The 25,501-nt window shown below is 49.4% G+C and overlaps 3 protein-coding genes across 5 annotated transcripts; 1 reads left to right on the forward strand and 2 right to left on the reverse strand.

Moving 5' to 3' along the window:
- Positions 1 to 8,751: 8,751 nt before the first annotated feature.
- On the forward strand, positions 8,752 to 10,601 carry LOC111162398 (GADD45G interacting protein 1). The gene is made up of 2 exons (XM_022526794.1): positions 8,752 to 9,123; positions 10,235 to 10,601. The coding sequence occupies exons 1-2, from the start codon at positions 8,774 to 8,776 to the stop codon at positions 10,551 to 10,553; spliced, it is 669 nt and encodes a 222-aa protein (XP_022382502.1). The 5' UTR covers positions 8,752 to 8,773; the 3' UTR covers positions 10,554 to 10,601.
- Positions 10,602 to 11,099: 498 nt separating this feature from the next.
- Positions 11,100 to 17,364, reverse strand: LOC111162397 (RAD23 homolog A, nucleotide excision repair protein). 3 transcript variants are annotated; one of them, XM_022526791.1, is made up of 9 exons: positions 17,197 to 17,364; positions 15,459 to 15,620; positions 15,110 to 15,291; positions 14,918 to 14,973; positions 14,657 to 14,784; positions 14,309 to 14,387; positions 14,046 to 14,176; positions 11,950 to 12,114; positions 11,100 to 11,868 (listed from the first exon to the last, which is right to left on the reverse strand). In XM_022526791.1, the coding sequence occupies exons 1-9, from the start codon at positions 17,266 to 17,268 to the stop codon at positions 11,755 to 11,757; spliced, it is 1,089 nt and encodes a 362-aa protein (XP_022382499.1). In that variant the 5' UTR covers positions 17,269 to 17,364; the 3' UTR covers positions 11,100 to 11,754. The 3 variants fall into 3 exon arrangements, with proteins under 3 accessions (XP_022382499.1, XP_022382498.1, XP_022382500.1); XM_022526790.1 differs by having other exon boundaries at positions 14,046 to 14,179; XM_022526792.1 differs by lacking the exon at positions 11,950 to 12,114 and having other exon boundaries at positions 14,046 to 14,179.
- Positions 17,365 to 18,979: 1,615 nt separating this feature from the next.
- LOC111162396 (calreticulin) lies at positions 18,980 to 22,890 on the reverse strand. Its single transcript, XM_022526789.1, has 9 exons — positions 22,729 to 22,890; positions 22,273 to 22,374; positions 21,881 to 22,084; positions 21,331 to 21,425; positions 21,035 to 21,244; positions 20,842 to 20,955; positions 20,608 to 20,751; positions 19,851 to 19,943; positions 18,980 to 19,762 (listed from the first exon to the last, which is right to left on the reverse strand). Exons 1-9 carry the CDS (start codon positions 22,817 to 22,819, stop codon positions 19,562 to 19,564), a joined length of 1,254 nt encoding a protein of 417 aa, XP_022382497.1. The 5' UTR covers positions 22,820 to 22,890; the 3' UTR covers positions 18,980 to 19,561.
- Between the last annotated feature and the right edge of the window lie 2,611 nt (positions 22,891 to 25,501).

Genomic DNA, 25,501 nt, shown 5'->3' on the forward strand with positions numbered 1-25,501 from the left:
CCATGCCTGTATTCATAGTTCTACTACATATGTATCCATTCGGATACGTAAAATTGTTTTGTTGTTTTAAATTTAATATACATGGTATTATACACACACACACACACACACACACACACACACACATCCTTTTAACTTTCATCTATCCACTTCATATTGCTTCATTTCTACTCTGAAGAGTATTCTGCTGCACACGTGTCTCCCAAATTTATTTCTCCATTGCCCATCACAATGAATCCTGCAAGGAACAATCTGGAACATGACTCTGCCCATTAAAGTCAGTTCTAATTGGGTGATTCCTTCCCAGACCCTGCTCCAGATCAATTACAGTGGAATCTCTGGGGATGGGATCCAGGCACTGGTGTTTTTAAAAACTACGTTGGGGCTGCTGTGAACTCCTAGTGTGTATGGTCATATACAGGAGGGAGTCTGGTACCTCAGCAATGCTTCCGTGTCTCCTGGAAGGCTCATGGGAGAGTATCTGATTCTGGGATGGAGGTTAAGAACCTGCATTTCTAACAGGTTTCCAGGTGGGTGTGGGGGGGGGTTGCTGCTGGCCTGGGGACCAAACTCTGAGAACTATGATCTATAGAGCACCTTTATTCTTTCTCTTTCCTTCCTTCCTTCCTTTCCTTCTTTTAGAGAGAGAGCACAAGCAGAGGGGGAAGGAGCAGAAGCAGAGGGAGAAGCAGAGTCCCCGCTGAACAAGGAGCCCAATGCGGGGTTGATCCCAGGACCCTGAGATCACAACCTGAGCCAAAGGCAGACGCTTAACCAACTGAACCACCCAGGCGCCCCAAAAGGACCTTTATTCTTTTTTAACATCTGCATAGTATTCCATCCTTTGGATATTTAGTAGTTTCATTAACCAGCTCTCTAGTCTTGGACATTTATGTTCTTTTTCATCTTGTTATTCCCAAAAGAAAAGATCCCTACTATGGAATATCATTCAGCCGTAAAAAGGAATGAAGTACATATTAATTTGCTCAGGCTGCCATCCCAGAGGACCACAGACTAGGGATCTTCCTCAACAGAAATTTATTTTCTCGCAGGTTCTGGATCCTAGGAATCTGAGATCGAGGGGTCATCCTAGCTCGTTTTTATTCTGAACATATAAAGCCTCTCTCCTTAGCTTGTGGATGACCATCATCTCCCTGTGTCTTCATGTGGTTCTCCTTCCGTGTGAGTCTGTGTCCAGATTTCCTTTTCTTTTTTTTTTTTAAAGATTTTATTTATTTATTTGACAGAGATCACAAGGAGGCAGAGAGACAGGCAGAGAAGGGGGAGAAGCAGGCTCCCTGCCGAGCAGAGAGCCCGATGCGGGGATCGATCCAAGGACTCTGAGATCATGACCTGAGCCGAAGGCAGAGGCTTCACCACTGAGCCACCCAGGCGCCCCAGGATTTCCTTTCCTTTCCTTTTTTTTTTTTTAAAAGATTTTATTTATTTATTTGACAAAGATCACAAGTAGGCAGAGAGGCAGGCAGAAAGAGGAGGAAGCAGGCTCCCCGCCAAGCAGAGAGCCCGATGCGGGGCTCAATCCCAGGTCCTGGGATCATGTCCTGAGCTGAAGGCAGAGGCTTTAACCCACTGAGCCACCCAGGTGCCCCAGGGATCTTATTTCTACATGTGGTCACATTCTGAGGTACTGGGAACCAGCACTTTAACATATGAATTGTTGAGGGGGGACGTAACTCAGTCCGACAAGGACTGATATGTGTTACAGTACGGATGAACCTCGAAAACGTGGTAAGTAAAAGAATCCAGATACAAATGGTCACAAATGACTCCGTTTATAGGAAATATGCAGAATTAGGCAAATTGGTAGAGACAAAGTAGACTACTGGTTACCAGGATCTAAGGGGAGGGGGTAAGCGGGAGTGACTGTTAACAGGGATGGAATTTCCTTCTGGGGCGATGGAAATGCTCCAGAAGTAGACAGAGGCGGTAGTTTCACAACACTATGGATGTGCTGAAGCCACTGCATAGTTCATTTTATTTTATTTATTGTTTTAAAGATTTTATTTATTTATTTGACAGAGAAAAACACAGTGAGAGAGGGAAAACAAGCAGGGAAAGTGAGAGAGGGAGAAACAGACTTCCCACTGAGCAGGGAGCCCCACGTGGGTCTCGATCCCAGGACCCCAGGATCATGAACTGAGCCGAAGGCAGAGGCTTAACAACTGAGCCACCCAGACGCCCCCATTTTATTTTTTAATAGTATTTATTTATTTATTTATTTATTTATTTATTTATTTGAGAGAGAAAGAGCACATGTGGGAGGGGGAGGGAGAGGGATCGAGAATCCCAAGCAAACTTCCTACTGAACGTAGAGCCCAGGGCGGGGCCTGATCTCATGACACCAACATCATGAAACCAAGAATCAGACGCTTAACTGACTGTGCCACCCAGGCACCCCGGACTGTTAACGTTATTTATATATTTACATACTATAAATATATATATATATATATATATATATTTATGAGGGAGAGAGATTTTGAAGCAGACTCCACCCTGAGCAAGGAGCCAACATGGGGCTCGATCTCATGAGATTAGGACCTCAGCCAACACCCAGAGTCCCATGCTAAACCGATTGAGCCACCCAGGCCCCCCTGGGTTGTTCACTTTAAAATGATTAACTTTAGGGGTTGTGGGATAGAGCCCTGTGTCAGCCCAGAGCTCAGTAAGAAATCTGTTCAACTTTCTCTCTCCCTCTCCTCCTGCCCCTCCCTGTGCTCTGTCTCTCTCTCTCTCAAATAAATAAATAAAAACAAATCTTTGAAACAATTAATTTTATGCTACGTAAATTCTAATTTTAATTTTAATTTAAGTAAAATTTCAATTTAAGGGAAGCAGGCCCCCTGCTAAGCAGAGAGCCCGATGAGGGGCTTGATCTCAGGACCCTGAGATCATGACCTGATCCGAAGGCAGAGGCTTTAACCCACTGAGCCACCCAGGTGCCCCTGAAACTTTTTTTTAACTATGATTTTTTACAACTAACTGCAGTGAGAAATACACTTTATGCTATGAACCAGAGGTGGCAGAATGTACTTTCCAAAGAGACCTCAACAGTATGCCCCACCCCACACACAATTCTTTGTATGTGACTTTGAAAATCCTCTGACTGGGGGCACCTGGGTTCCTCAGTTGGTTAAGCGTCTGCCTTCAACTCGGGTCACGATCTCAGGTCCTGGGATGGAGTCCCTCATCAGGGCTCCCTGCTCAGCAGGGAGCCTGCCCCTCCCTCTCCTTCTGCTGTTCCCTCTGCTTGTGGTCTCTCACTCTCTCTGTCAAATAAATAAATAAAATCTAAATAAAAAAAAACTTAAAAAAAAGGAGAAAACCCTTTGATTGCATGACAATTTGACCCCTCCTCCTGAACCTAGACAACCCTGATGACTGACTCCACCAACAGCATAGAGCAGAAATGATGTCATGTGACTCCTGCGATTCAGTCATCAAAATGCCATGCCCTTCAGCCTAGAGCCCTTGGGACCTAGCTGCCATGTTGTAAGGAAGCTCAAATTGGCTCACTTTCTCAAGGATATTCAGCCAATAGCCTATCTGAGACTTCAGCCAGCATCAACGACGAGACAGGAATGAAGGGAGATGCCTTCTGATGATTCTGGTAGCCAGGCATCAATTCCTCAACTTCAAATTCTTCCCAGCTGAAGCTGCAGAAAGCATAGAGACGAGCCGTCCATCCCCACTGCACACTGCCCAAATTCCGCCCCCCCCTTTTTTTTTTCAAAATTGTATTTAAATCCTTGTTAGTTAACATACAGTACAATATTGATTTCAGGAGTAGAATTCAGTGGTTCATCGCTTACATACAACACCTAGCGCTCATCACAACAATCATCCTTAATTCCCATCACCCATCTAGCCCATCCCCCCACCCACCTCTCGCCATCCAACCACAATTCGTTCTCTATAGTTATGAGGTTCAATTTTTTTTTAAAAGATTTTATTTATTTATTTGACAGGCAGAGATCACAAGTAGGCAGAGAGGCAGGCAGGGAGACAGGAGGAAGCAGGCTCCCTGCCGAGCAGACGGCCCGATGCAGGCTCGATCCCAGAACCTGAGGATCATGACCTGAGCCAAAGGCAGAGGTTTTAACCCACTGAGCCACCAAGGTGCCCCTAGTTATGAGTTTCTTATGGTTTGTTTCCTTCTCTCTCTTTTCCTCCCCTCCCATGTGTTCATCTGTTTTGTTTCTCCAATTCCACATAGGAGTGAAATCATACGGTATTTGTCCTTCTCTGACGGACTTATTTTGCTTAGCTTAAGGCCCTCTATCTAGCTCCATCCACCTCACTGCAAAAGGCGAGATTTCGTTCTTTTTGATGGCTGAGTCATATTCCATCGTGGAGACACACACATCTTCTTTATCCAGCCATCATCAGATGGGCGCCGCGTTTGGGCTCTTTCCATAGTTTGGCTTTTGTTGATATCCAAATTCTTGACCTACATGCTCTATGAGCAAAATCAAAATGGTTGTTTGGGGCAAGGTTTGTTAGCACCATTTGCAACTGGAACACCAGTATATATATACATATATATATATATATATATATATATATACAGTATATGTGATAGAATACAAGTTTTACCAAAGGATACTTACCCTTACTACATGTGATACAATCTGATATTTTTATTTTATTCTATTTTTTCTATATAAATAACCATTGTACACCCAAGTTCATGGGAGCATTATTCACAACAGTTAAACGGCGCAAACAGCTCACGTATCCATCAGCGGATGAATGAATTAACAAAATGTGGTAAACACATATGATGGAATGTCATTCAATCTTAGAAAGGAAGGAAATTATTTTTTTTAAAGATTTTTATTTATTTATTTGACACAGAGATCACAAGTAGGCAGAGAAGCAGGCGGGGTGAGGGGGAGCAGGCTCCCCGCCAAGCAGAGAGCCCGATGCAGGGCTTGACACAGGGCTCGATCCCAGGACCCTGAGACAATGACCTGAGCTGAAGGCAGAAGCTCAACCCAGGTGCCACCCAGGTGCCCCGAAAGGAAGGAAATTCTAACACAGGCTGCAATGGGGACATTATTGAGGACGTTATGCTAAGGGAAATAAGCCAGTCACAATTAGGGAAATACAGTACGCTTCTCCTTACAGGAAGTCCCTAGAGTCGTCAGATTCATAGGAACAGAAATAGAATGGTGGGTGCCAGGCACTGGGGGAGGAAGGAATGTGGACTTAGTGTTTAACAGGCACAGTTTCTGTTTTGCAAGACGACAAAGTTTTCGAGCTGGATGGTGGTAATGATTGCACAACAGTGTGGGTGTGCTGACCGCCACTGACTAGAACACTTTAAAATGACGACGGGGGTAAATTTTAGGAGTGTTTTGTCACAACTTTTAAATCACTTTTTAAAAAGATTTTATTTACTTATTCGACAGACAGAGATCACAAGTAGGCAGAGAGCCAGGAGGAGAGAGAGGGAGAAGCAGGCTCCCTGCTGAGCAGAGAGCCCGATGCGGGGCTCGATCCTAGGACCCTGGGATCATGACCGGAGCTGAAGGCAGAGGCTTTAACCCACTGAGCCACCCAGGCGTCCCTAAATAAATCATAAAATAAAGAGTTTTCTATGGAAGGAAAAAAAAAAAGAGTTTTCTATGAACCATTCTCCCCTTAATTGTAAACCTGGAAGTAAATAAATAAATGCTAAGTTGTAACCCAGCTCATTGATTTCCTGAGTCAATAATGGGCCCCTGACCCACAGTGTGAAAAACAGCTACACAGCATGTACAAGAAATCTCCAGGGAGTCATGCCTGGGTGAATCAGTCATTACGCATCTGCCTTTGGCTCAGGTTATGATCCCAGGGTCTTGGGATTGAGCCCCGAATCAGGCTCCCTGCTCAGCAGGGAGTCTGCTTCTCCCTTTCCCTCTACCCCCCCACCCGCTTGCGTGCGTGCACTCTCTCTCCCTCTCTCTTGCTCTCTTGCTCTCAAATAAATAAATAAAATCTTGTAAAAAAATAAAAATATATATTGCATATTGTTTTCAAGACTCTAGATAAGTAGCAAATGCATAAAGTTTGGTCTGGTCCTGGAAGAATAAGCTAATTTCAAAATTGTTACTCCTGAGAAGGGTGGGGAAGGAAAGGGGTGGTATTTGTCGGTGGAGGCCTTACTATCTGTCATTGGAGACTTCCACAGTAGGGGGCAGGTTTTATTAAAACGAGTTTTTTAAGAAAGGATCTGAAGGTGGGTACCTGAGGGGATGGGGGTAGATGGGGGTAGAGCGCGGTGAAGGGAGGTGAAGGGGTAGAGGGATGGGCAAAATAAGTGAAGGGGGTTAAGAGGTACAAATTTCCAGTTATAAAATAAAGTCACAGGCATGACAAGTACAGCATAGGGAACATAGTCAATAATATTGTAGTAACATTGTATGGTGACAGATGGTGACTACACTTACCGTGGTGAGCATTTTGTAATGTGTGCAATTGTCAAAGCACTACATTGAACACCTGAAACTAACATAATATTGTATGTCAACTACACTTCCATTTAAAAAAAGATCTGAAGCGATCTTATCAAAGTGTTAATATCTGCTAGCTCTGGGTGATGACATATGTGACTGTATTCATCTGTCCTTGCGAAATAATTAGTTAACAGTATAAATGACAATGTCTAAAGCAATGCTCTAGGGTACACAAGAAACTAACACAAGTCAGGGGAGGAGCTCAGGCAGGGGGCGGGGGGGGTATAGGAGACAGGTGGGAGTATGATTTCTCACTGTAATCCTTTTTGTTGGTTGTATTTTATTTTTTTCACTTACAAAGTATAATAAATCTACAGGAAAGTATGCAGCCCACACATACACAGCTTACAGAATAATTATAACTCAGGAGCTCCTATAGCCCAGATCAAGAAATAACATTAGGGACACCTGGGTGGCTCAGTCGGTTAAGCATCGGCCTACGGCTCAGGTCATGATCCCAGGGTCCTGAAATCAAGCCCCACATTGGGCTATTTGCTCAGGGCAGAGCCTGCTTCTCCCCCTGCCCCTCCCCCTGCTGGTGCTCGCTTGCCCTCTCTGATAAAATCTTAAAAACCAAACAAACAAACATTAAGTACAGTCCAAAAGCAAACAGAACAGGAATGTCCAGCTCAAGGACCAGTTACCAAGTGACCCTCTCCCCCCGCCCCCCCGGAATGACCACTACCCCGACAGCCCCTCACCCCCATTTTGACTTCCAGAGTGATTGCTGCCTTGCCTTTACCCCTAAGGGTTTGCATCCATAACTACACCAGGATTTTTCCACTTTACATAAAAAGGACAATTTGTGTAAACTTTACACAGTGAAAAACATTCCCTTATGAAAAGGAATCCCTTGGGCCCTGTCTCCTTTGTTGCAAATGCTGTCCCTGAGTATTACCCACGCTGAGATTACACCCAGCTGTAATTTCTACTCTTGCATTCCTGCGTAGTATTCTGCTGGTTGAAACATCAAAATTTAGGTCTCCATTCTGCTGTGAACAGACTCAGGTGCCCGCTGTTTCCAGCTTGGGATTGACGTAAATGATATATATGCTGAGGTTATAAATTCTGGACATTCTTCTCCAGGCTTGCTAGTTCACCCGGGGAACCGCAATTCGTGTGTGTGTGTGTGTGTGTGTGTGTGTGTGTGTGTGTGTGTGTGTGTGTGTGTGAAAGAGAGATAAAATATACATAACATAAAACATACCATTTTCATCATTTTCAATGTACTGTTCAGTGCTATTAAGCACATCATGTATTTCCAGAACCTTTTCATCTTCTCAAACAGGAACTCTGTCTCCATTAAACGCTAACTCCCATTCTTTGTCTTCTCTGTCCCTGCCAACCACCATTCATTCTACTTTCTGTGTCTATGAATTTGGCTACTCCAAAGTCCTCATATAAGTGGAATCACATGATGTATGTTCTTTTATGACTGGCTTATTTCACTCAGCATAATGTCTTCCAGGTTCATCCATGTTGCAGCACGAGACAGAATTTCCTTCCTTTTTAAGGCTAAAATCCTGTTCTTAAAAAATACTGTTTAATTGCTGCATTTTGATAAAACATCTTAAATATTGTTAAATATAAAAAATTAAATTAAAAGGCAAAAAGTAATAACATGTTTACAATAAAATTTTAAAATAAAATTTCTACATATATATCTTAATCATACTTTTATATTTTAAGTAGAAATTTAAAAATTTAAAATTGTCTAGGTACGGTTTTAAACAATTCTTTAAAATAAAAATCTTGAGATATTAAAAATCAAATTTAAAAGCATAAAATAAAGCATAAAAAATGAATACTTAATGTTATAAAAATATTCAAGTATTTAAAATGAAATTTAAATATTTAAACGAACATCTTAAAAAGATTCTAAATATTTAAAATATAAAGTAACTTAAAAATAAAATTTAATATAAAGTAATACGTAGATTAAACTTCAAACTGAAGTAATATTTAAATTTTTAAATAGTTAAAATTCAGACACTTAAATTTTGAAATAAAAAATCAAATGCTACCTTAAATGTATAAAATTAAAACTTAGTGAGATTTTAATAAATAACTGCTAAAATAAAAATTTAAATTATACTTAAAGATGTATAGGACATTTGTTACTCCCTCCTCTCCCCTGCCCGGAACTTAGGCCGCAGGGACGCCCCTCGCCCCGCCCAGGCTGCCTTCGGACCTCGCGCGCAGGCAGTGCTGTGGCCACCCCGGCCGGCCCGCGAGGACCCCGCACAGCCAAGATGGCGGCGCCCGTGTGGCGGACGCGGAGCTTGCTAGAGCTGCCGGCGATTCTGGGCCGGGGCTCCCGTAACTACCGGGCGCCGCCGCCCCCGCGCCGCTCGCCAGGGCCCTGGTGGCCGGACCCTGACGACCCGCTGACCCCGCGCTGGCAGCTGGGGCCGCGCTACGCGGCCAAGCAGTTTGCGCGGCACGGCGCCGCCTCCGGGGTGGCCGCCGGTTCGCTGTGGCCGTCGCGGGAGCAGCTGCGCGAACTGGAGGCTGAGGAGCGCGAATGGTTCCCGAGCCTGGCGGCCATGCAGGAGTCGCTGCGCGTGCAGCAGCTGGCGGAGGAGCAGAAGCGCCAGGCCAGGTGTGTGCGGTCGGGCAGGCGGGGGTTGTGGGCTGAGGACCTCCTGTGTGCAAGGCCTTGTCCCAGGTGCTGAGCACAGAGCAGAGAACAAGATAATTTAAATGGCGACAGGAACCATTAGGAAGATAAAACTGAAAAATGTGTGTGCCAGAGAACGGCTTTGGTTTGAGACCTTGAACCTCTCCAAGGAGTTGATCCTTAGAGACCTGAATGACCAGACATAGCAATGGGGAGATCCTAGGGAGTGTTCCTGGTAAAAGGTGCGAAGACCCGGAGGTAGGAATATGCTTTAAGGAGCTGCCAGGAGGTCATTGTGGCTGGGGAAGGGTGATGGGGCCTGGAGTCAAGGGCAGAGGTCAGACTTGGAGACAGGTCTGAAGGATTAGACTTGAAGAATGCAAGACCAGGAACATCAGGATGGCGTCGCTTCTTAGAGGGCAGGCAAATTGGTGGAGAAGGCCAAGCCTGTTCCCGCTTTTTATTGTTCTTGTCCTCACAATAACTCTAAGAGGAAGAGGGGATCACCCTCATTGTAGAGATGAAAAACCAAAGCCTGGGAGTTTGTGGAGTCACCTGTCCAGTCACCCAGGCAGTAAAAGGTGAAGCTAGAATGTGAACCCCAGTCTCCACCCCATCGCAGCTAGATGACTCTGCCATGGGGGCTTTAGATCTTTCAGCTTCACCTTTCTAATCCTTAAAAATGGGACTGTGACTGGGACCTACAAAGTCGTAGGATTGGAGAGAAAGGTCCAATCCATTTCTTGCCTTTACAATGGGGCCTGGCATACAGTAGGCGCTCAGTGATGTCTGCAGGATCAGAGAGTGTGCTGTGGGAATGGCGATATGGTGTTCAGCTCTCTGGCTCAGGCAGCTCAGTAAAATGTCAAGTTGACTTGGGGTCTCCTCGGGGGGTGGGGGTGGTTGGCTCTCCCGTGCTCAGGGTCACACACAAGTTAATTCATCCCTCCTGCCTGTTACTTCACTTGTCTGGGACTTTTCCTGTTTTAATGACCACAAGTCTTCCCAGTTTTTCATGGGGGGGGGGGCACTATGGGTGGATGGATGCTCCTTTTCTAGCTTGATGTCTTCATCACTCTACCCTCCCCTGCAGGGAGCAGCTCATTGCAGAGAGAATGGCCAAGATGCCACAGATGATTGAGAACTGGCGGCGGCAGCAGCAGGAGCGCAGGGAAAAGGAGCAGGCCGACAAGGAGCGGCGGGCCCGACTGCAGGCTGAGGCCCAGGAACGCCTGGGCTACCATGTGGACCCGAGGAGTGCCCGCTTCCAGGAGCTGCTGCAGGACCTGGAGAAGCAGCAGCGCAAACGCCTCAAGGAGGAGAAACAAAGACAGAAGAAGGAGGCACGAGCTGCTGCACTGGCTGCTGCTGCGGCCCAAGACTCCGAAGCCTCGGTGGCACCCAGTTCCTGAGCTAGCCTCTCCCAATAAAATCTGCTGCCCAACAGCCCCAGCCCTGGAGAGCTGTGTCTTCTCTCATCATGCCCCTTCCTGGCCCCCCCAAACACCTGGGGCCAGAGACTCCCCCACCCTTCCTGGCTCTGCTCACTCAGGGACTCTAGGCCATGCCGACTAACTGGGGCTTCAGGAGTAGAAAGGGGGATGCAATGGGGAAATAATGGAGGAGCAGATGGCAGAGAAGAAGGAGGCTTCTGTTTACCAACATTAATCTCCAGTAATTAGCCAATTACTAGGGGGGGAAGTGTAGCCAAAACAGACTGTGGTGGTGATGGTGGGGGGTAGGGAGAAACAGCCCTTCCAAGGCTAAGTTGGGGCTGGGGGCCACTGCCTGGGAATAAGATAGTCTCAAGGGGGGTGGGAGACACTGGGAGCCCCAATCTGCAGAGGCTGACAGACCACTCTGCCCCTTCACAGCATAGCCATTATCACCTGTGCCCAACTAGCCCCCAGACCCAGACAAGCTGGAGTAGGAAGCTCCAGTAGGCACACACCACAGGACTGGCTTTTAAAACTTTATTCACTTCAAAACCTTTATCAGAGACACGGTTCTGTCCTGGGGTCAAGGGCGTGGCCTTAGCCTCCAGAACAGCTCTGATGTTACTGCCTCCCCAGGTAGGACAAACCAGGCCTCAACCTCTCCGGCAAAGGGATACAGGCCAGAGACCAAGGCCAGACTGGGGAGGGGGTCCTTGGGCCTCTTGAGTTTACCCCAGATGGAAAGGTTGGGGCACTCCAATGGAGGATCAAAGTTTGGGGCTCCAGCTTCCCCTCACCCTGGAAGAAGTGGGGGGAGGTCTCAGGGGCTCTTCAGGGGAGGGGGAAGCAAGCAGCCGCCTCTCCATCTGGCTGCAGGGAGCTGGGACAGAGGCCAAGAGGGGCCCATCTGTCGCCTCCAGTCCTGCCAGTTTCTTAGAGCAGGCAGGGCTGGGGCGGGGGATGGGAGACAGCTGTCTGGCCTGGGTCTTCTCAGGCCAAGATGGGAACGGGGGCCACTTGAGGAGGATGGGAAATAGGGTTTTTTTTTTTTTTTTTAAGTTTTTGATTTTTTTCCACTTCTTAAATAAACATGAATATATATATATTTTTTTCTTTTATAAAACTTTTGTGGAGTTGGGGGATGGGGAGGTTGGGGGGGCGGCCTGGCCTCCCTGCATCACTCGTCATCAAAGTTCTGACTCAGGAGGAAGTTGGCAGCCAGGTTCTCGTTTTTTTCGCAAGCGAAGTAGGCCTGGATCACCAGGCTCTCCGGGAAGCCCAGGGCTTTCAACTGCAGGAAGACGGGTGGGTATGAGCAGGGGCTGGGGGCCCTGCCCACCAGGGAGGTCACCCCCCAAGCCAGGCCTCTTACCCTCTCTATAGCTTCTTTCTCCTGTGGTGTCACCTGGATGTAGTTCATCTGCGGGGCCTCCTCACCTATAGCGCCCCCCTCACCCTCCACATCAGAGATGTCTGCCAGCTCCCCGGGGGGCTCATTCAGCATCTGGATGAACTGCTCCTGGTGCCGGCTAATTTGCTGTGGGAGACAGAGGGGACGGGACTGTGAGCCCCAGCACCTGATGCCCACCCACCAGGTCCCGATCACCGCCCTGCTTTTTCATTCCCTCAGCACACGTTCAGAGGCGGCCTATGCTGGCCAAAGAGCAACGCGATAGTGGATACAGGCCTGTCCTGGTGGAGCCGATGCTCCGGGGGAGGGAGAGAGGCTGTAAGCAAATAAACGGGTCATTATTTACAATGGAAATAGGGGACCTGGCATACAGTAGTGCCAACACTGGACTCTACAGAAAAAGTCCTGCAGGCCAGGGAAGAAAGGCCCGTGATCTGCAAGATGGGAGATAGAACAGTAAGAGCAAAGGCCTGGAAATAGAAATGCACTTAAGAAATCCCAGAAACAAGATTATGTGGCAGGAACAAAGGAAACAAACAGCAGAAAGGGGACAAAACAAAGACATGAAGGCAAAGACCCGACCTGCTTTCTTCTAGTGTCTTCTAGTATGAAAGGACACCCCAGTGAAGAGAGAAAGACGTGATCTGTGTACATGTCAAAAAGACCTAACTCACCTGGGTGTTGCATACCTGCAGATTCTACAACTCTCTACAGTTCTGTTTTGATGTATGTCTGACTTTAACTTCACCTCAAGAAGTTTTTTCAGGAGTCTGGCTCCTGGTTGGAGAATGCACTGTGCAGGCGGTGCCCCTGGGGGGGCAGCCGGAGAACTGGGTGGGGAGGTGAGATGGCTGCTGCAGGGGCTGAGTGCAGGGCCGGACAGAGTAAGATGTTCTGAGAAGACAGGTGATGGCCGACCCCAGCAGGCACAGGGCTGAGGCTCAAGCCTTGTGGGGATGGGGAGGGCTGGGAGGAGGATCTGCTCTGAAGTCTTAAATGTCTACAAGGCCCTTTCATGTTTGTGTCAAGTCAGCCATGGGTTAAGCGTGGCATTTGGAGGTCCCGGTTGGTTACATTGATCTGGGGGGGGCACATCATTGCTCAAGATGATAATATAGGGAACACTAAACAGAAATGAGGAATAAAGGCGTGCGGCCCGTGCCCTGTAACACCTGGAGAAGGTAAGCAGGAGGAACCAGCAAAAGGGACTGAGTGAAGGAGCAGCAGCAGATGACAGGCCCTAAACCAGGCCTTTACAGACGATCCAGAAAACCCTGTCACATCCAGGGTCCACTGCCCCTCTGCTTAGGAACCTTCAAGGGCAGGATGGAACCTTGCTGAGCACCGTGGTCCCAGAGCTAACTGGGACACACCAGTCCTCGATGGTGCCATACAACCTTGTATGCACTTAGGATGCACTAACTGTACGTGAGGCCAAGCTAGAGCTGAAAGACCCAGAAGGTAGAGCAAAGGACCCAGAGGCAGACACACACCACACTAGCTGCCACACTGCTCCAGACCTCTGGAATCTTCCTCTGTGAGATGATAACAGCGGCACCCACACCTCGTTAAGGTATTTGAAAAAATTACATGAGGGGCGCCTGGGTAGCTCAGTGCGTTAAAGCCTCTGCCTTCGGCTTGGGTCATGATCCCAGGGTCCTGGGATCGAGCCCCACATCGGGCTCTCTCCTCAGCGGGGAGTCTGCTTCCCCCTCTCTCTGCCTGCCTCTCTGCCTACTTGTGATCTCTCTCTCTCTGTCAAATGAATAAATAAAATCTTTAAAAAAACAAAACAAAACAAAAAAACCTGTCCCTCTGCCTGTGATCTCTCTCTTGTCAAATAAAATATTTTAATTAAAAAAAAAAAAAGAAAATTACATGAAACCAGGAAGATCATTAGATCAAGAGCAGCAGGGGGCTGTCGCTAGTCCTGCTTTCCAAACACAGAGGGGGGTCCTATATACCACACTAGGCAAGGCTAGCTTTCTGGGGCCATGGTACCCACAGGGGAGTGGAGGTGGTGCCTACCCTGGCTCTCTCCACCCCCAGGGCCGCACCTGCAAAAGCTGAGGATTCTCTTGGCCCAGCTGCTGGAGCAGGGCAGGCAGCAGAGCTGGGTTCTGCTGAATCACCTGCCGCATGTTCTGGAACTGGGGCTGGTCCCGCAGGAACTCCAGGGGGTTCTCTCCTGCTAGCAGAAGAAAGATGTATAGTCAGACAGCATGCTGGACGCCCAGAAGCTTGGGAGCCAGTGTAGGGAAGGCGGAGTCTGACACCTTGACAGCAGACACCCAACATACACATCTCCCAGTTCGCTTACCTCCTTCTGTGGCTGGCTGCTCCGACACCTGGCTCTCCTGGACAGAACCATGTTCTGGCTCGGGGCTCCCAGGAATTCCCTGTCAGGGGTCCTATTTAGTTCTAATGCACATCAGAATTGCCTCCCCTCTGCATACTCAGCCCTGGCAGAAGACAGGTGAGGCCTCGGCCCTGCCCTCCATAGACCCACCCCATCACTCATGTCCAGGCTCCTGCAGGAAGCCTTTCCTGGCTGAACCACAACCCAAAGCCTTCAGAGGGCAGGTTTTGCCTCTCTGACCACCCGTCAGGGCACGTAAGCCCATGTACTCCCTTCAGGCCTCCCCAGGAGGGAGCAGCCCCACCTCACCGTGAGTAGATACTCCACGGCTCGGTGGGGGTTGTTGTAGCTGGCTCTCAGGGCGGCCACGACCCGCTCCCGCTCATAGCCCATGGACATGATCTCTGTCAGCATCGTCTCATACTCAGAACCAGTCACTGTGGAAGGAGCAGCAAGGCCTGGGTCACCAAAGAGGGAGAAGGGTAGCTCCCAGACCCTCCCACACCCACACAAGGCCCAGCTGCTGGCTGGGGCACCCAACTGCTTCTGCCCTGGGGACCACCCACCCACCTAGCGTGGATGCCGCGTCTTCCTCTCGCCCGCTGCTACCTGAAGAGGGAACAGAGCTGCAAATTCAAGAGAGAGAAATCGGACCCTGGCTTCTGGCGGCTTGCCCTCCCCCAGGTTAAGTAGGAACATGTATGTACTGGAATGTGCCGGGAGGACAGGGCCCAAGGTGGGGCTTCTGCTCCCCGGCCTTACCCTGACACGGACTCCGGGGATGTCGTGGGGACTGATTCCTCCGATGGGCTCTTGTCCTCTCTGGCAGTAGGTGGGGGATGGGACATGCCTGAGGCAGGGGCCGGAGGGAAGGATGTGGAGGACTCCGGGGCAGCAGTGGGTGAGGCCTCTGGGGGTACTGAGGTGCCTGGGCTAGTTTTGGCCTGTGACACCCAGAAAAAGGAGCAGGCATCAATTTCCCTATCTAGCCCCAACACCCCATCCCGTCTCAGCCCCACCCTATTCATAGCTAATCTCTCCCGGGCACACTGGCTCTTTGTCAACTCCCCAGCTAATTCACCCACCCTCCCAACCAGCACACTTCACCTACCTTGGTCACCATAACAACCACAAAGTTCTTCTCATCAATGCGATAGTCCCTGATGGGAACATCATCACTCAGGATCTTGCCAGCATAAATGAGTTTCTGTCCAGCCACAGGGAAGGCATCACGACCCTTCTCAGCTTCTATCTTTTCCTTTAGCACCTTCACCTGGAAGGAGAGGAACACTCATTGCAAACCTAAAGATTCTTTCTTGAGTGGGGTAGGGGAAGGAGGGGAAGAGACCACAAACCTCAATGGCAGAGAAACTAAGCTCCGTAGTCAACCATGCCAGATTCCAATTTGTTTGCCTATCCCACCATTCGACGGAGTGTTCACCAAACGCTACACACCAGGTGCTACTCTAAGTATTGAGTACATAATATAACATGGAACAAAACTCAGCACAAGTCCCCACTTCCCCAAAAGTAACACTAATGCGAGGAAAAGAGAAAACAAGTATGACTTCACATAACGTAAAGTATGATGAAAAATAAAAAAAAAAAGAGAGGGGCGCCTGAGTGGCTCAGTGGGTTAAGCCTCTGCCTTCGGCTCGGGTCATGGTCTCAGGGTCCTGGGATGGAGCCCTGCATCCAGGGCTCTCTGCTTAGTGGGGAGCTAGCTATCCCCCCCTCCCCCGACTCTCTGCCCACTTGTGATCTGTCAAATAAATAAAATCTTTTTAAAAAAAAGAAAAGAGAATAAAAGAGAGGTAAGATTCTTCATTCCACACTGCTGACAGTGCTCAGTGCCAAAAGCATCTTATGGGGACAATACTAAGTGTATAGTATCACTTTTAAAGCCTCACCACTGCATGAAGTAGCTATTAATCCCATTTTATGTTTGAGAAACAGAGGTACAGAAAGATTAAGTACCTTGCCCAAAGTCAAATAGTTGGACTAATTGGAAAACAGGAGTGCTTTTCTACAACACGTAGAGTTCAGGGTCTCCTTCATGAGGTATTTGTTCCAAAAGTGCCAAACACATAGTTAGACGTTCAGTACGTCTGTTAGCTCCTAAGTCTCTTTTCAGCTAAAAATGCAACGCAATGTTTACACTATGGGCTCTCACATGAACCAAAACCAAATATGAATCCCCGTTCTGCCATCACTTGCTTTATGTGACTGTAGCAAAGTTCTCTAATTCTTAAATTCCCACATCTATAAAATGGAGTGAAATTGTCAAAATGGCTCAAATAAGTTTGTTTTGCATGTTTAGTAAAATAACACTAAATCGCTCAGCAGGTGGTAAAGAACAAATCGTCAACAAACACAGACCACTGACACTCAGGCCGTTTATTATCATTATTATCGTCACTGCCGTCACCACTCGGGATCTCCTGATCACTACTCCCAAATTCAGCCACCAACGTCCCGAGGAGATGCTGCAAAGCTGGGAACTCGGAGCCCCCGTCCCAGAAAGCGTGGCCCGGCCGGGAATCTGAGCCTGTGGCTCCCGCGACCCGCGAGGGCGCTGACATTGAAGCTGGGGCCTGATGGGTGCCCCGGAGGTGGGGCCTCGTCCGGAGACCGGCCCATAAGTGCCATCAGCACGAGTGGCCGGGGGCTGGGCGGAGAACCAAACGGAGGTTCGGGAAAGTCAGGCAGGCTGGGAGAGGAGGGCAGAACCCCGCCCGCGCCGTCCTCCCCGCCCCTCCTGTCGGGATCCCTTCCTCCCCGCCCCCCCCCCCCCACCCCCACCCCCGGCACCCGTCGTTCCCACTCCCGGGCTCCGGTCCAGCTCCCACCGTCTCGTCAGGCTCCATGCGGATTTTGAAGGTCTGCTGCTGCAGCGTTTTGAGCGTAATGGTGACGGCCATGGCGGGGCCGGAGCGACGCGGCGGCCCCGGGATCCTCACACAACATGCAACTCACGCCGCCGCCATCTTAGCGCCCAGCCACACCGCGAGCCGACCGCTTCCGGGGCAGGCGGTGCGCGCGCCGACCACCAGAACACGTGACCTGCGCGCGCGCCCCCCCCCCCCAGCCTTGGTGGGCATGCGCAAAAAAGAGGCCTTTGGCCAGGCATGCGCAGACTAAACTCGGCTCCCGGAGGTAGCTTCTCATTCAGTATGCATACGCATCATGTGGCGTCCTGAGTGACGCCATGCCCGTTAGCGGTGACGTCATACGGCCACAAAATGGCTCCGACAAGCTCCCTTTTCGTGCCCTTGTTTGTTGATTACATTGGACAAAATTTTTCGTGTACTTGTAAATATTTTTATTTCTTCATTTTTTTGTTTCCCAAATGAGTTTTATTCTGGTTTGGCCGCCCTCACAGGAACCCTCACTCAGGACTGGAAAGATACTCAAAAGATCACCAACAACTAAAAAAATGAAAATTCTAAAAACATTTGTCCGTGGAAGCAGGGACAGGGGGGCCAATTTGGGGTCTCATTCATTCCTGAGGGAGAACTGGATTTTTGGAATGAACCTGTAGTACTAGCTCCTGGGTGTCCCACCTCTCTGCTGCTCCTCCCCCAACCACTTTGTTCACCCCATTATCCCCAGTCTGACCCCGCAAGTATTTAAGGAAACTGTCACCTTTCCAGGATTCCTTACTCTGAAGACAGAATTCTCTCCGGAGACTTTCCCTGGTTGCACCAATTCTGGAGGATACCCAGAGGGGTGGAGCTAGGCCATTGGACCCAGGTGCGAAGCATGGAGGTCCATCCATGAACAAGGAATTGAAGGATTAATTGGCCAAAGGCTGAGATCGTCTCCCAGTTACTGCGTGGAGGTGCTCCCACCCTAAACTGACCATTACCTGCCTCCAAACCTGCTTTTTAGTTTCCATTCAAGCACTCAAGTCCAGAACAAAGCAGTTACCGGACACCTCACCCATGGCCGAACTGTAACCAGGTCCTGTTGCTTTTTCCCTTCATGGTGTAGAGAGCCTAGACATTTCCACCACAGTGGGCCAGGCTGTTGAGGGCTTCTTGCCTCTCTCCTGCAACAAGGGACCTAAGCCCCAGACCACCTACTGAACTTCACAGGCAGCCTCCCAAAGTGATGGGCTAAGCCCCAGGGGTCCTAGACCTTGGTCTGTCATCTCCGCACCCTCCTTGGGGCCATCTCTTTTCCTCTGAGAATTCAAAGACCACTGATGGTGCTATTATTTACCATCTCTGTACCTGTATTATAGCTACTGAGTAGTATTAAAATGTTTAAAATGGTCCAATCGTTCTATGTAGTCTTGCTTGTTAAGAGGTATACATGGTTCACTGGGAAATGGATGGCATGAAATGGTGCCACAGTGTGGGTTCATAGCCCTCCCCTACTCAAATTCTGGAGCTCAACCTCATCCAACTGAATTGGTACTAGAAACAAAAACCACCAGTCTGGTGCAAAGACTCAATGAGTTAGTATGTAGAATATTTGTAATGGCACTTCTATCACTATTTTCTCACTGTTTTGAGGTTGTGAGGGGAAACAGCCCCTTGAACCTTATGGGGACATTCAACCAACACTTGCGCTGCTGGAAAATGAGCCTTACTCAAGAGTCACCTCCCCCAGAAGGAGACACAGGAGGAAGACACAAAACTTAATTTAATAGAAATTTTGTTTGTAGTTCTTACATTCTCAGTGTGAGCCAAGCTGGAACCCACTGCCCCACCCAGAAGTGGCCCAGTCCCGGGAGCAGGGGAAAAAGGGAGGTGGTGGGTGGGGGTCAGAGCTCAGGCCCTAGGAGCCCTGTTCTTCCTCAGTGCTGGGGGCTGGGGATGCCACCCTCTTCTCCTGCCCCCCTCTGGGATCAGGAAGGAAAGCAGATGGCATCTTGGGCCTGGGGCTTCTCTTCCACACTCCCCTGCCCCTTTCAGGTTGGAGGGGAACTAAGGGAACTGGGGAGAGAAGGGGACAGAGGAAGGCAAAGATGTCAAGAGGGGGATCAGGAATAAGGACTAAAGGAGAATCAAAGACAAAACACCAGTTTTTAAAAAAAAAAAAAAAAAAAAAAGGGGAGGAAACAAAACCAAAATCCACCCCAAATCAGAACCCGCCTGGAAAAAAAATGAAAGTTCTCCAGTCTCATAGAGACATTATTTGGCGCAGCCGGCTCTGCGGCGGGAGCGCTCAGGCCTCAGTCCAGCCCTAGAGGCAGTGGCATGGCCCCTACAGCTCATCCTTGGCCTGGCCAGCGGCAGCATCTTCCTCTTCCTCTTCCTCCTTGTCATCTTCATCCTCCTCATCCTCATCCTTGTCTTCCTCATCTTCCTTGTCTGCCTCCTCCTCTTCCTTGCGTTTCTTGTCCTCCTCCTCCTCCTTTAGCCTCTGCTCCTCGTCCTGCTTGTCCTTCATCTGCTTTTCTGCCGCCTGTACACAGACCACATACCTCAGGCCCTTGCCCTCACCCACCAGGCCTGCCAACCCCCCCAAGTCCAGGACCAGACCCTGGGCCCACCTTCGTGACACCCCAGGTCTCGTTTCCAAACTCCTCTGCATATGCTTCATCGTTGGTGATGAGAAAATTGTCAAAGATGGTGCCAGACTTGACCTGGGGGACAGGAAGATGGATGGAGAGGTGGTCAGAGGGGACATCGGATGTCCCTGGCCTTGGACAAGTCCCCCCCCAGCCCCCCTGCCATATTCCCATGACAACTACACAATGCCCTTTGATTTTTTTCATCCATAAAATGGCATCTCTCAGTCTCTTCAAATATTTTTCTAGTACCTACTACATGCCAGGCACCATTCTAGGCATAAAATGTTTATTACTTAAGAAAACTGACAAAAATTTGGTCCCTCCAAAATGGAATTTTTCGAAAAATTTTTTCTTGTAGTCACGTTCTTTTTTTCTCCCAGTAGGCTCTATTCCCGATGCTGGGCTTGAACTCATGCCTGAGATCAAAAATTGCACGCTCTACCAAGTCAGACAAATACCCCTGAAAACTAATTTCCTAACAAGGTTATCTAACCAACTTCTGGTTGTTAAGAGCAGTTAAATTTGTTTGCATAAAGGAACTTAGAAAGGTATCTGGCACATAATAAGCAGAGCCTCAAAGTGGCTGCTGTGAGAACTCTGGAACAACAGACCAGGAAATTCTTCAGGAAAAGCCCCACTTTGGGCTCAGATCTGCCCGAGGTTGAATGCTACCATCCCTTTCCTCCTGCATGACCCTGAACATTTAAGTACTCTAGGAATCCCCTATATGTCTCACCTGCCAGAGATCTAAGCCCAGAACAGCAAAGTTTTCATAGGCATAGATGTTGCTATCAGGGGAGTACTCAGGGTTGTCAATCTCTGGGTGGATCCAAGTGCCCTTGTAATCTGGGTTGTCAATCTGCCGGGGCTTCCACTCGCCCTGCGGAAGGGGAAAAGGGAACCAGTGGTTGAGTGGTGGTCGGTGTGCTACCCACTGGGCACCCCTACCCTGCTCAGAGCCCCAGGTCACCTTGTACTCAGGGTTCTGAATCACAGGTGGTTCCCACTCTCCATCCATTTCTTCATCCCAGTCCTCTGGCTTTTTAGCATCAGGGTCAGGGATGTGCTCGGGCTTGTCCCAGTCCTGAAGTTACATAAAAAAGTCAGTCAACCCAGCTGTCCTCTGCACCCTCCACATGGGGAGCCTCTGCCCAAGCACCAACCTCAGGCTTGGAGTCTGTGGGATCATCAATCTTGGCCCGTTCATCCCAGTCTTCAGGCTTTGAAGCATCGGGATCCTTTATCTTCTTGGGAGGGAGGAAGTCCCAATCATCCTCCAAAGAGCCTGATTCTACCTGGCTGTTGTCAATCTTCACCTCATAGGTATTATCCGGCCGCACAATCAGGGTATACAGGTGTGTGAATTCATCATCCTGAAGAGGGTGGGAGATGAGTGGCCCCGCCCACCATGCTGGCCTGAGACTCCCCTATCGCCATTTGTCACCACCCCCAGTCACACCTTGCAACGGATGTCCTTGTTGATCAGGACGTTCTTGCCCTTGTAGTTGAAGATGACGTGAACTTTCTTGGTGCCGGGGCCACAGATATCGGGGCCTAGGTGAAAAGCGAGTGCAGTCAGAGCAAGAAGCTACCTGCCATTGCAAAGCTCCCCTTTACAAAGGAAGACTTGCTTCTTAAGTTCAGGTCTGTGAAGGGTCACAGGACAGGAATCAGACCCTGATTGGTACTAAGGAGTAAAGGTGTAGCCTTTTAAAAAAGAAAGGAAAAGAAAAAAACAAAACAAACCAACAAAAAAATCAAAAACCGGCTCAAGAATTTAACGCCCTTACTTGTAACATCAGGAAAGCGCTACAGAAAATCCCATAAACTACCAGTTTCAGACCAACAACAACAATGCAACATTCTCAGCCTCCCTTCCAAAAACAAGCCTTAACTACGTAAGTACTTCTCGTGTTCTCAAAACTACCTGTCAGGGGCTTTAAAGAACCCCTGAGATTTTAGTCTCCCTCTAACGAATCAAAGGTCAGGACCAGGGTGGGGCCCCTCACCGAACATGATGTTGTATTCAGAGTCTCCGTGCATGTCGGTCTGGTCCAGACCATCTGGAAAAAGCTTCACGTAACCGCCCCCACAGTCGATGTTCTGCTCGTGTTTCACGGTGAACTGCACCACCAGTGTCTGGCCCTTGTTGCTGAAGGGCTCAAATCTGGCCGACAAAGCGTAAAAGCGGGCATCCTGGCTCGTCTGCAGCCCTAGCAGGAGACCATAGTGAGGTCATGGCTCAGCCCCAACCTTCCAGGACCCTAAGCATTGGAGACACATGAGGGTTGCCCCTTCCTCCCCCTGCCCTGCTCATGGGGGATAACCAGGCTGTGTAAGTGCAAGGCTTCCTCCAGGAAGTCCTCCTGAATCCGAACCCCCACCAGCCCCAGGATCTTACCTTTATCCTTCTCCTGGTCACCGTAGAACTTGCCGGAACTGAGGACAAATTTGCCAAAATCTGACTTGTGTTTGGATTCGATCCAGCGGTCGGTCCACCCGTCTAGGGGATCAAAGGGGCAGGTCAGTGCGGCCCTACTGATCTCTTCCCACTGAGTATCTCCCAGTGGCCCCAAAGACTGGGAAACAGACACCCCTTGACTGACCCCACCCCAACCTCTAGTTTGACACCTTCAATGGCTTAAAGGCCTCTCCAGCAAATCCTAACTCCCGCCGCGGGAGTCTGCTGCACCCTCGACGCTCCCCAGGGACATGGAAGGGAGGCTCGCCGGCGGTTCTCGTCCCCGGAGCCCACCGTATTGATCCTCTAAGCAGTAATTACACGGGAACAACGCAAATCTAGGCTGACGGGCCGCCCTCGTCGTCGGGACGGCCTGGAGACGGTACCAGGCCTTACCTCCGTCCAGAAACTGCTCCTTAAAGTAGATGGCGGGCTCGGCAGCGGCCAGGCCGAGAAGGCCGAGCAGCAGCGGTACGGGTAGCAGCATGGCGGGCCGAGGGGGCGGCGGCGCGCGGGCCCTTTAAATCTCTCCTCCGGCGGCGGCTCTGCAGTAGGGACAGACGCTGCCGCCGGCCGCGAGCTTTTATACCCTACCGCCCCTCAAACCAACCTGGCCTGGCCTCTTGTCCCTCCCTCCGCGCCTTATCATTGGTCTGCTGCTACGGCCCTGACTTTCCATTGGACTCTTGTCGTCTGAGCATGTTAGGCTGTGCCTCGGAACGCAGGGTTCCCAGATGGCCGATTTCTATTGGCCACACAACTGGCCAATGAAGGTCGACCACGCGTTGTGGGGGCCGCCCACCGGTGTGGTGGGGGCCTCGAGCCCCTTCTGCCCAGGTCATGTGACCAGACCTAAACCCAACCCCGCCCTAGCCCGCGCGCTTAGCTCCGGGTCTGGGCGTTTAAAGAACGCGCGCGAGTGCCCGTGTCACCGCGCGGGACCTGGGTCTTGCCCGAGCTCGCTCTTGCATCTCTCTGCGGGGAGGTGTGGGCACGGTTTTCCTAACCACTTTCTACTCTGCAGCTGGGGAGCCCCCACTCCGACGCGCTCGCTCTAGCTCTCCCCTGCCCCAGGCTAAGATGGGGCAAAGGGCACGAGAGCTTAGGGGCTGGGGACCTGGGTCCTAACTTCACGCCAGTGCCACAGTCTGCAGGCTAGCAAGTAAAGTGCCAGCTCTCTCCTCTCTGGTCCCTAGTCGTCCCTAGTGCCCTGACAGCCTGTCTGTCAGACTGCTGCTCTGTGACTGGGACGAGTCACTTAGCCTCTGAAGTCACAGGAGCCCCTGAGAGGATAGGAGGAGCAACCTCGGCTAGGTGCCGCCCTACAGAATCGCTTTCAAAGCTGTTAGGGTTGTCTTGGGACAGAGAAGGAAGGTTAGAAGATGTAACTATTGGCTGTGGCTCCTAGAGTTTGATAGGGTTGTTCCTCTAATCGCAGCCTCTCCTTTAAACCCTCCCTCAGCCGGTAAAGGGGTCGCTGCCTGTGGTCTCCCACAAACGGCCTGGCTTTTGCAACTAAACGGCTAAAGAGGAGAGGAGGGGGGGTTCCGTTGGAGAAGAAAAAAAAAAGAGAGAGAGAGAGACAGATGGTGGGGAAGATAAAGTTCAAAGGAGATGGGCAGGACCCCTGAGTCTAGAGTGTTCTGAAGCCAGAGGCATGTGACTGACAGTGACTGACACTGCCTCCCTGCCCCCAAGCTGCAGGAAGCAGGAAGGAGGACTGGGGGTTTCCCAAATTCTGAGCAACAGCCCTGGACCTTGGAATGTAGAAGTGGACTGCGGAAGGGGGGTAATTCTAATAAAACACTGGGGAAAGGGTCCTTCCCTGATAGTGGTGGGGACTCAGAAAGAGGAGGAATTGGGAGTCTTGGAGAAGTTGGGTTTCTGCAGGCATGTCCAGTATCACCCAACCTGCACCCCCTCATGAGGAGCCCCAATTTGGGGTGATCGCTCCTGGCCTGCCAGTGACCCTCTCACCTTCCCTCCCTTCCACCATATGTCATGCACACATGAGTTTGGTGCTTCCTGCTTGAGGGTAGACCCTGTGACTGTCTTATTCACTTCACCATCCCTCAGTGTCTCTTGCAACACCTGGCACAAAAGAGACTTAAAACCTACTTGCTGTGTGACAGAAAGAAGGAAAGACTCTTGGAAGAATTAAATATACAAAAACAAGGGAAGTGCTTTGAAGCTAAGGAGGGACTTGGAGATCCACATACTGAATTTTTATCAGGACCTCACTGTGGGGTCAGGATTGGGTGATCAGGCTGACATAGTAATTGTGATGGTAAAACCATTAGAGTAAAGTAAAGGTGTTCTTCTTATGATAGTGCTTGTCACATGGTCCACACTCAATTTAGTTTCAGCAGTAAGAGTACATGTGTGAGCACTATTTCACTTAAATCTGTGATATAAGCCCATAACCTCATCTCTATCCAGGAAAGGAAATGGGCACAGAAAGACTAAGCAACTTGGCTGAGTGGTATAAATGGAATTAGAATCTACTCGCACTAATCTCCACTGGCCACCTGTAACTATCAACCATTTGAAATGTAGGTGGTTCCCAACTGAGATGTGCCTTAGGTATAAAACACACATCAGATTTTGGAGACTTACTATGAAAAAAGAACGTAAAATATTCCATTAGTAATTTTATGGTATTGAAATGATAATTTGGACATATTAGGTTTGGTAGATTTTTCAGATTAATTTCATCCATTTTGTTTTTAACACTGCCACTAGAAAATTTAAAATTAGATTTGTGTCTTGCATTATATTTCTAGAGGCCAGTACTGATTAGGGTATCCATTATTGCCCTGACATTGATCTTCTCAGAGCATACAGTGATTGGAGTGGGATCTGAAGTGTTTATAGTTTCTGACACCATCTCTACCAACTGCTTGTAGAATCGTGGGGAAGTCGTATCACCCTCTGAGCCACCATTTTCACAACTGTGAAAGGGGGATTATATTAATATCTATGTAAAAGTTTTGGGGAAAATGAAATAACACCTGGGTGGCTCAGTGGGTTAAAGCCTCTGCCTTCGGCTCAGGTCATGGTCCCAGGGTCCTGGGATCGAGCCCCTCATCGGGCTCTCTGCTCATCGGGGAGCCTGCTTCCCCCCTTTATCTCTCTGTCTGCCTCTCTGCCTACTTGTGATCTCTGTCAG

This window comes from Enhydra lutris, unplaced genomic scaffold (genome assembly GCF_002288905.1).
Source record: "Enhydra lutris kenyoni isolate GAN:26980312 unplaced genomic scaffold, ASM228890v2 scaffoldscaffold92, whole genome shotgun sequence".
NCBI classification, from domain to species: Eukaryota; Metazoa; Chordata; class Mammalia; order Carnivora; family Mustelidae; genus Enhydra; species Enhydra lutris.

Excerpts from the sequence above, each read along its gene's own strand:
- LOC111162396 (XM_022526789.1), bottom strand. The coding sequence starts at position 22,819 with ATGCTGCTACCCGTACCGCTGCTGCTCGGCCTTCTCGGCCTGGCCGCT. Across the intron at positions 22,085-22,272 it reads TGACCAGGAGAAGGATAAAG|GGCTGCAGACGAGCCAGGAT; the intron begins GTAAGATCCTGG and ends GTCTCCTGCTAG. Across the intron at positions 21,426-21,880 it reads TGAATACAACATCATGTTCG|GCCCCGATATCTGTGGCCCC; the intron begins GTGAGGGGCCCC and ends CTTTTCACCTAG.
- LOC111162398 (XM_022526794.1), top strand. The coding sequence starts at position 8,774 with ATGGCGGCGCCCGTGTGGCGGACGCGGAGCTTGCTAGAGCTGCCGGCG. Across the intron at positions 9,124-10,234 it reads GAGCAGAAGCGCCAGGCCAG|GGAGCAGCTCATTGCAGAGA; the intron begins GTGTGTGCGGTC and ends CCTCCCCTGCAG.
- LOC111162397 (XM_022526790.1), bottom strand. The coding sequence starts at position 17,268 with ATGGCCGTCACCATTACGCTCAAAACGCTGCAGCAGCAGACCTTCAAA. Across the intron at positions 15,292-15,458 it reads TGGTTGTTATGGTGACCAAG|GCCAAAACTAGCCCAGGCAC; the intron begins GTAGGTGAAGTG and ends TGGGTGTCACAG. Across the intron at positions 14,785-14,917 it reads AGACGCGGCATCCACGCTAG|TGACTGGTTCTGAGTATGAG; the intron begins GTGGGTGGGTGG and ends CTCCTTCCACAG.